At 36.7% G+C, this 15,220-nt stretch overlaps 1 protein-coding gene across 2 annotated transcripts in view; it reads left to right on the forward strand.

The window, feature by feature from the left end:
* The window catches only part of LOC135131230 (lachesin-like), a 98,743-nt gene that overhangs the window by 30,212 nt on the left and 53,311 nt on the right, over positions 1-15,220 (forward strand). For both annotated transcript variants that reach the window (XM_064058853.1, XM_064058854.1), the window contains exon 2: positions 13,576-13,682. In XM_064058853.1, coding sequence (XP_063914923.1) covers positions 13,576-13,682 — 107 coding nt within the window. The remainder of the gene's footprint in view (positions 1-13,575; positions 13,683-15,220) is intronic.

The following is a 15,220-nucleotide window of genomic DNA, read 5'->3' on the forward strand; positions in this document are numbered from 1 at the left end:
ACATATTTAACATAGTGCGCTCATTCCGTATGCAAAACTTGAATCTACAGTAAGTGGCGGTATCCCGGCTGCATCCTTCTTCGCCTAATCCGCGGAATTAAACCCCTAGACAAATTATTCTCTAATTTATCGATGATAACGTCGAAATACTTGTATTGTCGAGTTTAATACCTGGATCACAAGAAAGCTTACGTTTTAAATTCGCTGTGTGTTTTGCTAAAACTGGCACTCCTCCTTAACGAACGAATATATTCGCTGTCGAAATACCTAAATAATTACAGCAGGTATGCGCTCGTGTGTTCCGAAACGTGTACGTAATTATTGCGCGTAATTCGATTAACACTTGCTAATTTCAAGTGGTGCACTAACAAATTACTGGACAAAACTTAATAACCTTAGAATGTCGTTAGTTCACGACTCATGAGACCAACACGACTGTTTAGTGTCTCAAACATGGCGTATTTTCCTACACAGTATACTAGAGAAGCTCTCGCGCTGTTACCTTACAAAATATGTAAATTCAGTTAAACTGTTTTACATATATCGTAGACGCGTAAACCTACTAAACCATGTGATAACCTACAATTTGATTAAAATGTTAACACTTCCAGACCTCAACTCTTACATTTGGGCTTACCGATTCTAAACTGGCCGCATAACGACGTTAGACTTCTACAAATCTCCGACAACCTCCGTTGTATCCGATTCTCAGAAAAATTCACGTTTATTGTTATTATTATTCTATAATCGCGTTTAAACGTTCTTTTAAATATTCATGTCCGTTAATGAATCGATTCGTTTTCGTCTGAAACACTCGAATACGCCATTTTTCGAACATTTGTCAGTTGTCACTTTTAATTTTACTCTTTATAAGGACGACCGAATACGTTTTCAGATTTTTTAGGAATGCTCCGAGGGAGCTTTGACAGCGAAAGACATAAGTTCTATCGACCAGGAATGCCACGATTTCCAAAGGTGCGGAGGTGACTCTTGCCTATCGTTTCCTAAATGTTAAAATTTAGATAAAGATCATTTTTTAGTTCGTAAAGATTTTTTTTGTTGTAATAAGAGAAGGGCGGACGTGTTTCAAGCTTTTAAGGTGAGTCGTCAGCTGTGCCTTGACTCATTAATCGTGGCGTTTCTATATGGTTAATAAATGAAAGTAAACCCTGCCGGGATTCAAGCCTTCCACCTTTCTTAGCTCGTTGCGTTAAACGTCACAAAGGGGTTTTAAGGTCGGAATTGTTATGATTAACCTGAAACCTGGAAGTCTACTAATATCGGGTTTCGAGATTTACATCAAATAGCGTTCATGAATCATATGTTAAATCCATTTTTGGTAAGTACGCCGTGGTCGCGCCCCGAGCCTAATTGTACGGTAATTGGGTGATATGAGCCAAAGGGGAGGTGATTAGACCTGAATAGAAGGACTCAACATTCTGACGGTTCGGAATGTAAGGCTCCGAACCCACGTAGGTCGACACTCTTCTTATCGACCCTTATTTGCTTTCGACATTGTTTACACGACAATTTCCCTTCATTAGAAATTTAAAATTCTTTTTTATTGTTAGTACCGAAGCAGCGGGTGGACATCCATTCCCGTGACCTTCGAGTAACTACGACCGAAAAAGACAACTCCCACGAGCATGATTCTCTTCCTCGCAAAGTCATATGTGAAAGTCTTTCCACTTTCTAGAATGGAATTGTCGTGAATCGGACTATTTGCTGCAGACTGACAATTCCCGGAGCTTAATTGTTTGGAGGTTCCGTCCGGATATTAAGAGAATTCGCTTCCGTCATTTTGACTAACATTTTTCCCCTTCGACTCTCGTTACACTTAAATATTATTTATGAATCAATAGCCTTCAGATTGATAGATTGCCGCTGCGGACTTACAACCTCCCACCAGACGCTTGTCTAGATCCGAAAGGTGTGTATTGTGAACATGGGCGGTGGAAATTTTTCTGACACTACGCGATCGCAAAACCAAGTACGAATCCGCTACCGACGAATTTATCAATCAACCGCTGGCGCGTAGGCTTAAAACCGCATCCGCGTTTGACTTTACGCACCTGCTAGTTCTCTGACAGAACTGTGTGTTAGTTACGTCACAGAGAAAACGCCCAAACTTCAAAATAATATCATCCTTTTAACTATTATTGTAAACATAACTTACATTTCTTCTCCACTTTGTCTCGCTCTCTTTCTTAAAATGTGCCCAAATCTACGTAATTTGACGCTACTGAATCGGCTAAACTTAATGCGGCTAAGTCGACGAAATTTGACTCTATTGAATCAGCGTAACAGATACTTCTCTTCTCTCGACTCTTCCAAAAGACGGCCAACGAATAACAATGAACTAACTCGTATTACAAAACAGCAACGTTGTGTTTTGAGATCAGCATTGTGGTTTTATGACAATACGAGTCAATGTTGACCAATTATAATCCGCTAACATGTTGCTCAGATACTGCGGTATACTACTAACGAAATCAATAGGCGAAAATTTACCTATACCTGCGTTTTGTTTGTTTTTGGAATTTCTAATTTTCCGGATACAACGCGAACTTTATTATTAATCATTTTACAAAATGAGCAACAACACGGATCTGCTTCCTAGTTTGTGTCTCGAAAAATTCATTATTTTTAACGAAAACTAACAAAACTAATACTTGCCAAGTTTTACTTAAATTAAATCGCTCAAAGAACGGCCAAATAGAACGGTCAACAAAATATTAGAGATTTTTAAATGCGATGAGTTGAACGTGAAGGGAGAGGATTAAATTTTACGGCACGTCCGAGTAATGATTTAATTGCCGTTATTTGCAAGTGTAAGCGCTTCGGAATGAGAAAAGGCTCATATAACATAATTTGAGAGTTTTTCTGCGTGAATCTCAATGGCACTTTATTTTCATAGAGTTGTCGTATTTATAAATTCATCTTAACATGTAGACGATCGATAATGATTTTAAAAACACTCAAGTATGCTTCGTTACTTCAGATTCTTCTATATTTAAATGCCGTGACGTCACACAACCACAAACGAGCTCACTTTCAGACCCTCGAAATTGTGCAGTCAGTGTTTTTAAGGTCATCCTCCTGATTACAGTGCAACATGCGAGCGGCAATCGTAAGTCAACGACTATTGATTCTCGCAGCTGCAAGAACCGTCATTTTCTAAAATGGACGTCGCCCTCTTTATTAGGTTCGAACGTCATTCGTAAATGTTCACCTAATTTGCTTATGCATCAAAACTGCACTATATTTTCGTTTACTCTGTCATTACGGTGTCGCAGTTTGACGTTTATTAATGACCTTGTGGAAATTTCTACGAGCCGCCGCTGTGCTTTCTAAGAGAATATTGAAAAATGAACGGCATCTGAATCCTGTCGCGATTATCTTTGGCGAACTCGGTTTTGGCGAAGTGGCGATTTTTATTAAACATGTTATCGGTCTGACCGTGGAGCATTAAGTAGTGGCGTGTTGTCCATGTGGAGTTAAGACTACTACCTAACGCCATAAATTGTTTTAGCTTCGTAATACATGAAAATCTCGTTTCGCGTACTTTAAGATGTTTTACGTAACTGTACTTTCGAAGTGCGGTCAGAAAAGCCATCAGAAAGTTAGAAGAAAGAAAAGTAATTGGCACCATATTGAACAGATTTGTATCAATACTTCTCTGCGGTTTTATTTATTTTCGGTGACACGGAGGAATCGATATAACCTGATTACTTATGCTGTTCGATCTTAATAACTTCCAACCTTTGCGATACATCTCGATGAAAACTCCTTCTTGCTTTATGCACTTTTAGAGTAGATGCAATATATGAATTGAGTCGGAAATAAAGGAAGTAGAGAGATACAGCAACAACGTAGCAGAGAAAGTCGCCAAGATCTAATTTTCCCTAAGTCACTCCGTACCTCGGAGAGTTGCAACCACAACACGTCGCAGTTTACTCATGCAAAATACAATATTCCGTACGAGACATAATAGAACCGTCGTTAATGCGACTCCGTAATCGTGCCCCGGTATTAGATGCATCGTTCGTACTCCGGTAATTGATGGTGCTTCAAATAAAACATTTTCTTTTAATCGCAACAAAACGAAACATCGATATTTATCAAATTGGCAGCGTAACTCGAAACGCAGGTTCGACGTTTGTACAGGCAAAGAAAGCATTATTTGTGCTACTATTTCAATGCAATGGATGCGAAGAAGTATGACTTTTGTCATTGACATTGCTAAGTTAGTGTAATTGGAGCTTGCTGACTCGCCGTAACTTGATGCGGCTAAGTCGGCTTATTAAAGTTTTTTTTTAACATTTCAACAAAAAGAATTGTGAACGTATTATACAACCTTTTAACATATATAGGAACAAAACTTTCCTCGATTGTTTCGTGTGATAAAGCACCGGAATTGTCGACTTCTGCCTGAATATTTCAAGTCTTCGTGTTTCCAAAATATGTCTAGCCAGCCGCAAAGAAATGTGTCGTTTCTTTCTTTGATTTTCCATTAATTTAATTATTTTCTAGACATTCGGAAGCCCAGAGATTACATCTGTTCAAAGTTAGTGTGCAACGAGGTCTGGTGGGTTACTGTTATTGGTCACAAAACGGTTAAAATAGCAGGTAAACCGTGCGTAAGAAAACGAGAAAATGGAAAGAAGAGGTTCTGATTCTTAAAGGTTTTACTACTTTAATCACTGCTTGAACAGAACCTAAATTAAGAATTCAAATTCTCGACGAGTCTTTGCAGAAAACGTTAAATTTTCTAGCGGTTTGGATCGATATCGGTTCAATAATGGAAATAGATATACAAAATTGAGGATTTTCGGGACGCGGTGGTGTAGGAGGGTGTCGAAGTAAAGTAGGTGTTCGATAAAAATAGTTTAATAAATTTGGTGTAAATTTTAATCGAGGAATGATTTATGCGGGGGGAAATTAATTATAAGAGTAAGCGATTGCGGGGCAATTTTCGTTATGTGTAATATATTTTCGATTTAGTTATGTAAAACAATCGTTCTCCAATGAGCAAGCATTAGAAGTTGGGACGTACTTGGGAAAGGAAGACGTATTACAGTTGCTTTAATACTACCCTAATCCCTAACATGAACGTTTCAAATAAATAATGTTTAAAGGTGGAGGAGCCTGTGTAAAGTTATTATGACAGGTTGTGCGTGCGAGCGACGTAGGGACAGGGCCAGAGGTCTGCAAATCGAGAATAAAAAAACTTTTTCTTATTTTGCCATAAAGCATATTTTATCAAAGATCAAATTCCAATTGAGCGCTAATACTAATTATTTATTTAGACTAGTCACGAACTAGTTTTGATTAGACCGTTTTGAAATGTATTCGAAAAAACGTTAAAAAGACGCGCCGCCGAAGTTTTTTTGTTTTAAACACACGCTTTAAAACAAGTGGCGGAGAAATTTTTAAAAGATTTAAATCAGCTAAAAGTTGTCTTGAAATACTTGAAAGTGAAAAGGTCCATTAAAAGCTTAAAGCTGCGTTATCAATCAGCTTACAATAAAAAGATCGATAATTTCCTCGTCTAAAGGAAGCAAAAAAGAAATTAAATCATTAATGATTCGAGCTTTTTAAAGAATCCTACAGCTCCATTCCTTATTAGCAATTAATTTTCCGGATGTACTAGACAATTTGACAAGTCATGCACTTCTTGCATTTCCTATTTTTTATTCTTACTATCTCGGCGTACTGTCGGTTGATCGTGACGTGTCACTGTATAAGTTATGGTCGGGTAAAGACATGTGTAAAACAGCAAAGGCCGTACCCCCTTCTTGAGAATATTAGACAGAGGAACGATATATCATACAGTAGAAGACAGGAGCTGCTATCGATGACGGGGACCTCGATGTTATTTCTGCCATCTTGAGCTTACGATGTCTCAGACATCTTTAAATGTATTTTCTATCGCTACCATCAACATAATATAGATTTATGTAACTCTATCTACGCTAATACATTATCGCTCTATCAACACATCTATACGTTCATTGAATATATTTACAGTTCAATAAGCCAACCATTCATCGATTGTGATTTCTATAGAACCCCAACTCTGCGTTGACAATCATAGTTGTATATTCCATTATAATAACAATAATAACTGTACAAATTATTAATTATTGCACAACGCATAAACCGTCATACGAATCGCCTGTTTATTTGAGTGCCGCTCTGTTTGCAACTACCAAAGCTTACCCACTCGATACAAAATTAATAAATCCAATTATTCAGAACCCGCCGTTTTAACACTTCGCAAACCGTAATTACTCACAAAACTTCATACAAAGACGCATGTCGTGAATTTCCAACAATTACTTAAAACTGGTTTTATCTTCGTCGCAACCGGTTTTACCGGTTTTATCTGGAAAAAAATATCCACAACAACTTATTACTTTTTCCATAATTGATGTCATCTTCGCAGATTGAGGTACGATTTCGTCAGACAACATATAAACATGTTTTTCTAGCATCCGTGAAAATATAAATAAATCATATTGCCTCCCACCAATGTTTATCAACTTTACTGGCGCAGGCATAACAATGCTACTTGTACTGTTTATTTACTCAATGATGGATATTTGTTTTATAATTGTGCTTTATCGTTAACAAGAATGTTTCGTCGAAAGTTGACTTCGCCGAGTTGACGTATTTTGACAGTGCTGAATCAGCGGAATCTCGCACCTCCGACAAGGCGCAAATGAAATACAAGTAAATCGCGTTGTCTACCGCATATGTTTACCAGGTTTAATGTAGAGCATAACGCATAATAACAATGCCGGGAACGTTTTAGTTGCACTGTTTGTTTAGTCAATAACCCACATCTGTTTTAATAATTGCTTTAATAATTGCGCCAACAACCTTTTTCTTCCCTTCGTTCGTACTATTATGTTTTGTATCAAATACAGATGCAACATTAATTATCGAGGCTTTTAGAAATTGGTTTTCAATCTCTAGAAGTAATCTCTGTCATTGGTTTATTCAAGCATAATACTGAATAAACTCGTCTCTTAATTAAAATTATTTCTTTTAATGAAAGCATCAAAATCGCCGCAAATATTAAATCGATAAAATAATCAAACGTGAAAAACTTTTCCCCGCAAATTGAGTTTGTTCATTGTCAAGTTCATAATCCTACCAGTTTCTGGCCCTAATGAATGTCAGAATTTAGTACTTAATTAACGCCTGTTAAAACAATTATCCTTTACTTGATTATCGTAATTATTATCAGCCTTCTTGTATAAGAGAAAATTTGATAACATCCTCACAAAGCAATTTTTAATAGCAATCCATCTTAACCAAATCGAGATTTGGGAAGTCGTCATAATACAACGTCGACTCGCCCTTCGCCCTCCCCACTTTATTCTTTTTTGTTTCATCTAATTTTCTCCTTTTTTTGCCCTTGTTGTGTGGATAAATAACGTTTCAACTTGGAGCTTATCTCCTTGTTGTTGGAACCATTTAGAGCTAATTTCGCTCGCGGAACAAACTTTAAATATAAATGTGGATTATAAATGCAATTATTACTTTGTTGTTCAATTCATCCATATATTTTTACAAAGCATCGTTCATGCAGGTTAAAGACCAATTAATCAACTTAAGTGGAAAACTTTCCTGATAATATTTCCTGTTTGCCCTGAAAAGTAATTGGCCGGAATTAAGCAAGTATGGGCGTTCAAAAGTTGACGAGATGAGATTATTTTTTTTAATCTTCCAAGTTTTGGAAGTGCGAAGGGTACTCATTGAAATCGCTTCGCATTGAAAAAAAAAATTGGTTTACGCACAATTTATTATTTGCTCGTATTTTTGCTTAGTGCAGTGTTTTCGAGGCATTAGAACGGGGCTATACGTAGCACGTGAACTTGAACTAAAAAATGACCCGTCGACCATCTTGGAGTCCATTTTTGAGTTTTTGGTACTAAAATTGTAGTTTTATTAGTCAATTTGTATTAAAGAAGGTGTCGTTTTTTCTTTAGGCGAGGTGAAAACGCCGGGATTTTATGGTCTGAATGTCATAATAACATGATCATGCGCTCGTTGTAAAAGTGCGACATTGTCTGTGCAACTGCTCCATAAAACCGAGTAGTGTTATGAGGTGGGTGGGCGTTAATTTAGTTTGGTAATAGAGAGGCGTTATCAATTACAGTCGAAACGCGGTGGCAGTAAAAGAATTCGGCGCACAAGACCCCAGAGGGCAGAAAACTTAGAAGACTATATACATCGATCCCTCGCTGATCGGGAGTTGTGATGTAAGCGGTCTCCGTCATTCATCGTGTTCCTCATGAGTGCACATTTCTGTACCGGTCGTCGCCCGCCTCTCTGTAAACTTTGCATGAAACCTCTTACAGGGTAAAGATCTATTCTACTGGAATAAATAGGTGAATCCCTTTTTTTGTTCGAGTTTCAGAAGAAAAATAGGTTACGTCCTAGCGTAATAAATATATTGAATCAGCAGACAACGTTACCTACCCCTCGACGCGCACGCCATGTATCAAAATAGAAAATAATAAATATGTTCTTAAACGCGTATACATTCGTTTTATATTCAATTCGGCTATAGTAATAAACCAACCGTGCGTAAAATCGCCAAGTCAGGGTAAAATGCAAATTCCCTCACATAAAATAGCTATTCAAACATGTCACGAGGTTTCTTGAAAAGAAATAATGCAATTCGATAAAGTTACAGTATACTTTTACCCTTCATCTAGCGATTTAGAACAACAGTCCCTCCCTTTCAACAAAAAACAAAACCGAAATCAATTTAACAAAATCATTAATCATTTAATGTGTAAAATCGAACGATCAATTTTCAGATAATATGAAGCTTCTACTAAATGATTTTTTTCTTTCTCTAGGAAAACTATTATCTTCGGTAATAGAATTTCCGCGCTCTAATAATAAACTAACGCGCTAATGCATTCATTCACTTCTTTTCTTAACTACCGAAAGCTATTAATACAATAAATTAGATGAAGCGATTAAATTGCGGAATCCTTTACTCAATTCTAGTAGAATGGAAAAGGATGGTATAAAATCACAAAAACGATCTCCCGAAAATCCGGTTGTAAATTTCTGACAAGTAGTGGAGATACATTTACGCCCCAGCGATATGACACTGTGTTAAATTACGCTGAGCTAGTAACTGATCCTGCTCTATTTCACAGGAACGCTCTAGCTACATAACCCTACTCACTACCCTTAACTTTAACACACCAATTACTTTTACTTTTACCCCCTGCAAAATATAATGGGCTTACATAGATTAACATTAACAAACAGACCTGAGCCGTGACGCTACAATTAAAACAGAGAAAGAAACATTTTCGCACGAAAACGTACATCCGTGCACAAATTACATATTTTTACGACCGGCAGACAAACACGAAAATAAAGCAATACGATATTGCTCTATTATACGTTTTGAAAAATATTCGCAAATCCTTCCACCGCGAACACTTTTATTTCACACGTCCTAGAACATAAAAAAGGAAGATTCGGCCACTTTAAAAAGACAACGAAACAGATGCACACTAGAAAGAGGAGCCGCCATGTGGCGGATGCGCCGGAAAAGAGACAATACGCAAAAACCTACCATTCTAACTACATACATAAGACTATAATAAACAATAATTTATCTAAACATTGTTACTATTTTTCCTGTGTTTAACAAATTATGTCTGGATTATCAACACAACCACGAGACGCCATCTGCACACTTCGCTGACGTCACAATATCTGCCAGATATATCTGCATTGCGCGTTGAAAATAAAAAATAAAAAAGATCACTAAGTACATAAGTGTGTAAAATGCAGAAACAATTTTTGTTTTGTTTTTTTTTGACATAAAATGTTTCATACTTTCCGGCTGGCGATTATTTTGGTCGTCCCAAATGGCGAGCGTCCGGCAATTTAAAAAGGTTCGAAAAATGGGTAATCAAACTATTTTGCTGTTAATCAATATTCCGACTGTGAAGCCGGCGTTTTATAATTTTTCTGCTGGCGATTTGTTATTTTCGAATTTTTCAATTTCGTCTACGAGGTTGCACAACCACAAATAATTCGGGAAACCATCCATTCTTTAAAATAACACTTTTGTAGATGAACTTTATTGACAAAATCCCCCATAACTAAAAATTTGCAATTTATGGCCGACCCCTGTCAGAGCGTGAGCTCGCAAATACGCTAGACGAACAATGTCCCATTTTAAAAATTCACTTTTCGCTATTTTAAATGTGCATCGAAAGAAGAGTGGTAAAATTGAAAGGGAGCGATTTTCGTTGTGTGACGGATTTAATAATGAATTTGTGCGCGGGAAAGAAGATATATTTTTATATTTAATTTATAGTGATTTTATGGGTTATAAATAGGGCCAGTGCCAGGTTTTCGAAATCTTCGGGAATTTATACCTTCATCTCGATACCTTTTAGTGTATTGCCAATATAAATATGTAATCGATACGTGAAAGTACTTTACGTCGGAAAAGCAGTTGTAGCAGCTAACTTCCGGCCTCCGATCGAGAGAAGATTCTCCGACTATCCCCCACGCTTTGATATAGGTATAGATCGGTCAATTTACTCAAGACTCTCTTTTCTTAGTGCCCGAAAGAATGTCTTTCATTCTTTCCCACAAGTGTTACAAATAATAACCGTAATGAGAAAATGATTCGCCAAAACTCCCAAATACATTCATAAAAGGGAATCATAGCAAATATTTTACTCGAAACTCTCCACAAAAGACTTATTTATTTCTTCCCAGGCGATTTCGCTGCAGCTTCAGGAAATATATGTACTTTTCTCTGTAACAATAAAATGCATTCTTCTTTCCCAACCCACATAACCCCGCAAGAATTATCTCAGCTATCACGAGTATAAAAATGTCTACACTTAGTCTTGCCTACGCTTAAATTAAGAATCTGAAGCGCAAATTTACTCGCTCGGCATGCGTTATTACATAATGCATGGCCTCGGGACACAACTACTTCGCAACCATTTTTCAACGAGACACTCCACACAAATTTACTTTAACTAAATTAAATATTAAAATTAAGGATGCTTAAATGGATACACGCTTTTTGAGTTTAGTTCTGCGCAATAATAACCGTGACGCTAATTCACCATATTTCGCTTAAAACACGTCCACGCTACGAATACGGGGTGACGTAACTGAACAAAAGATCAACTTACCTGCTACTTTTATTTTCTACACCGAATTTAAATTTTTAATTAAGCCGTTCGAGCTCATAACGACCGAAGGTATAAATTTTACCAGAAAAGATTATTTTGCCACAGGACTTACGAGCAGCTACGGCTAGGAACGCCAAAGTCCTGCTTCGTACTAAACGAACATTTACGACGGAATTTTTAACCCGTTTCAGGCGATTCTGCAACGGCAAAATGTAACTGTTACGAGTTCAAGATCGCATGGATTTAAATCTGGCAAACGCGAAGGCCACGACTTCGAAGCTCCGTAAATGAGTATTAGATTTTCATTTTTCTCAGTTTAAAGTGAACGAATGTTTGTAATTACCATGAAATTGTTACAAAAATCGTCGGAGTTAACAGCAATAAGGAGGGACTTGGCAGCGTAGCACCTGTGTTTAAGCAATCGGTCTCCTACAGGTAATGCCCGCGTTGCGTGATCTTTAATGTTAACGCATCAAGGAGTTAAATATTGACGTATTAGCGTAACGATGTAAATTTGGAAAGATCGTAGTATAGCAACGATAACATTCTGACAATAATTTAACGAAAAGCGTACGCGGTCCAGCATAAATGACTAAAGCTTGTAATGCCCGCGTGTGGTTGATTTTGATGGATGGCGTAATCAAGGAGAGGACTGGCTAATTTAGTGTACAACAGTATCTGAGCAGAAACACATAATTCTGTATACAGCCTTCCTGGTCAATCTTTTTCCCCTCCGTGCGCCTCAAAATAGATCGTAACACACTAGAAATACCCTGATAAATGATCCGTTTTAAGGGACCAACTTGTACAAATCCGGTAACGTTCAATCAACGTTACATCGGCAACGGTGCAGCAGTTTATGTTTAAGTTTCGTCGAGGGGATGATTTACTCACATGCGTAATTACTCTGATGAAAAATATTTCGACTTGGTGGCGAAATTCAATTTTTTCGGCGAGCGGCGAATTGATACGCAGGCGTTAACCCTTCGGTTCGCGATAAATCGGGAGATTTATAGTTTTTTAACACCTTTTTTCTGACGAGATTATATTATTTAGTTAAACGTGCTTCGATTAGGCGAGACAAGAGCCATTTATAAAGTCGGTATGAATGATTAGGGATAATTATTTAAAGCATCTTGTGTATTACTGCTGTTACTTGTACACTGAATGCGAAACGGCTTACTCATTTTTCTTCGTTTCTCGCAACTCATATATTTTTTTTTTTGCATAATCCATCATCTTCGTTTGTGTTCGAGTTCTCGAACGTAATCGTTCTTGTATCTAAGAAATAATAGTAAACGTTAAGAGTTATGAATAAAGGTGAAATAAAAGCGTTATATTTATTGTCGGATGAACATATATTATATTTATATACAAGCAATCTGATATTGGCACCATAAAACACATTAAGTGGTCACTTCAAATATAAAGGATAGAATAACAAGCACATAAAGTGGGAAAGGACTGCTTTTTTCTCCGCTCTTCGAACGAAATCGATTCCGTAATCTCCTTTGAGGGGTTTACCTCTATGTCTCCCGAATGCAGTTCCATCTTCGTACTACCCATATTGTATTCTCCCCTACCTTAATGACATTTTAGTTTCATCAATCCTTAATAAAGGCTTGCCTAATTTATTTTTACGACTCTTCAAACTTTTCGACGAATTATGCTCAATTACGAGCTTAAAAAATTTATTGCTAGATTCATCTATCTACTTCCACGTTATTTGTATAATGCACATTAATTTGACATTGTGACTAATGAAACGCCGACAGTTACAATTTTCTCATTTGTTATCCCATAACGACAGTTGTTATAGACGTTACAATACTTTATTCGCTGCGTCACCTGTATCGACAAATTCTAAAATTTATTGCATGATAAACACTATATAAATTCAGAGTTTCATTACGAAAGTTTTATTAAAACTATATAAAGCTCAACAAAAATTAAAATTTTAATCTCATCGTGGTCTTTGAAACTCCTCGCAAACAATCTCTGCTTACCCTCGTTCTTACACAGTAATCCCATCTCAGGTGCTCACTTTATAAATAATTTTCGAGTAGTGCGTTCATTGACGGGAACACAACGATATTTTTTTTTATTTATTATTGCATTAAGAACTTGTCGACGATCGGTCGAAATATCTAAGAGTTAGGAAAGGAAAGTTGTCCACTTTTCGTTAACGTTCAAGTTTCAGACGGCTTGGAAGTCGCAGAGTATTTAAGACTTAAAGAAAACAAGCTTGCTTACTAGACTGGAAGTTATTTTCTATAGGGTCTATTGTTTACCGGAAATTTACTAAAGACGCACGCTTAATCTGGTTCATTTACATTTCGTGATTGTGTAAATTATCGTTTTGTTGCAGCCATGACAGATGATCCTAGATTCGCAGAGCCCATCCCCAACGTCACAGTGGCCTTAGGACGAGACGCCAGTTTACCGTGCGTTGTAGAAAATCTCGGCACATATAAGGTGAGATTTTCTAAAACTTTATTTGACAACTAATTTATGACAGCAAATATTTTTATAGTGGCAATATCGATGACGCCGTGTCAACAATACTATACTTCAATTTCTTTTTATTGTTCCAGACACAATTTCCGTGGCTATTTTTATTTCTAAGGTGCAAGACACTTTATCGATATTACCATTTTTTTGCCAAGCGAGGAATGCTGTTTCACTCGTAAACCGTTTACGGCAAAAATCGATGCTTTTTTCCCTCCGAGAAAGTCACACCCGCTGAAGACGCTTTTACCACTTATACTATTACTATTAGTGTTATTAATGTTTTGGATGACATCGTGCAAAGCTCTGTTCATTTACCTCTGGTGAAGATCCAATTTATTATTCATATATACATATTAATTTAAACCCCGTATTCATACACGTCGAACTCGCATTAGTATAGCAAAGCACAGAAAGCTTATTACTTCGATTAATGTCTTAAGCTTAAATTAACAACCTCCTTTATTGAACTTTAATTAATTTGTTTACTTACTGTTGTTTGTTTAGATTGTAATTATCCACAGAAATAGTGAATGCGAAGAAACCGTAATTGTTTAGCTAAAAATTTTAAGTCAACAAATTAACCGTCCAACTAAAACAGGAAATTGGCAGGGGACGATTAATATAAAATGAAGTGCTATTGAAAACAGGAAGCAAACATCGAGAAACGACGGACGGATTATGCGAAAATAAAAAAAACGCAAAGATGAAGCGCAAACTTTCCCGTAAAGAATGCCAAAAATAACAAGAAGTCTGATTTTCGAGCATTCCGCATGTGGGGTGAAATATATCAACGATATAATGTGAGGTTAAAGTAACAAATTTGGCTACTTGTTGAAAAGCGGCGTTTAGTCGTTATTAATCCGAAATGGTGGCGGCGCCGGGTCGAATAAAACATTTTAGCAATTTTTAAAAGTATTAAAAGCGCATAAAAAGTAAGCTAATCAAGAGAATGTGAACTCGCCAGGGAAATCTCTAGAGATCATTCTTGATGTTTCACCAGATTTTATGTTTTTCTCTGGAGTTTAAGAGACAAACAAGCTCGCGAATTCCGGCAACTGGGAGTCAAGTGTCAAAATTTGTAATATTTAGCAGAACCAAAATGTAAAAAATTCTTAAAATTAATCACGTTTTCGATTAAACGCCGCGTTTAAACGAGCGATTGAATTGATTTCTAGTTAAATAAATCTTCGCGTTATGTCCGATATTTTAACGTCTAATGAGCAAATGTAATTAGTGAAATTTACATGACTAAAAATTTGATGAATCCGAATGTTTTTCGATGCTATTATTTTAGCGAGTTCGCAATTGTATTTGCATGATTTGTTGAACTGTAATGTAAATTTAGTAAAATTTGAGCATTATTTACGATTACCGCAACTGCCTAAAATAAATACCTGAATTTATATGTTGGCATATATCCTATTATTTGTTTTACTGACAAGAGGTTTTTTCTAAATGACAGTTACTATTAAACAGTGAATGTACATCAATAAAGCGTAATC

The sequence above is a fragment of the Zophobas morio genome, unplaced genomic scaffold (assembly GCF_036711695.1).
Source record: "Zophobas morio isolate AGI-343-1 ecotype UQ-CSIRO unplaced genomic scaffold, CSIRO_AGI_Zmor_V1 ptg000019l, whole genome shotgun sequence".
NCBI classification, from domain to species: domain Eukaryota; kingdom Metazoa; phylum Arthropoda; class Insecta; order Coleoptera; family Tenebrionidae; genus Zophobas; species Zophobas morio.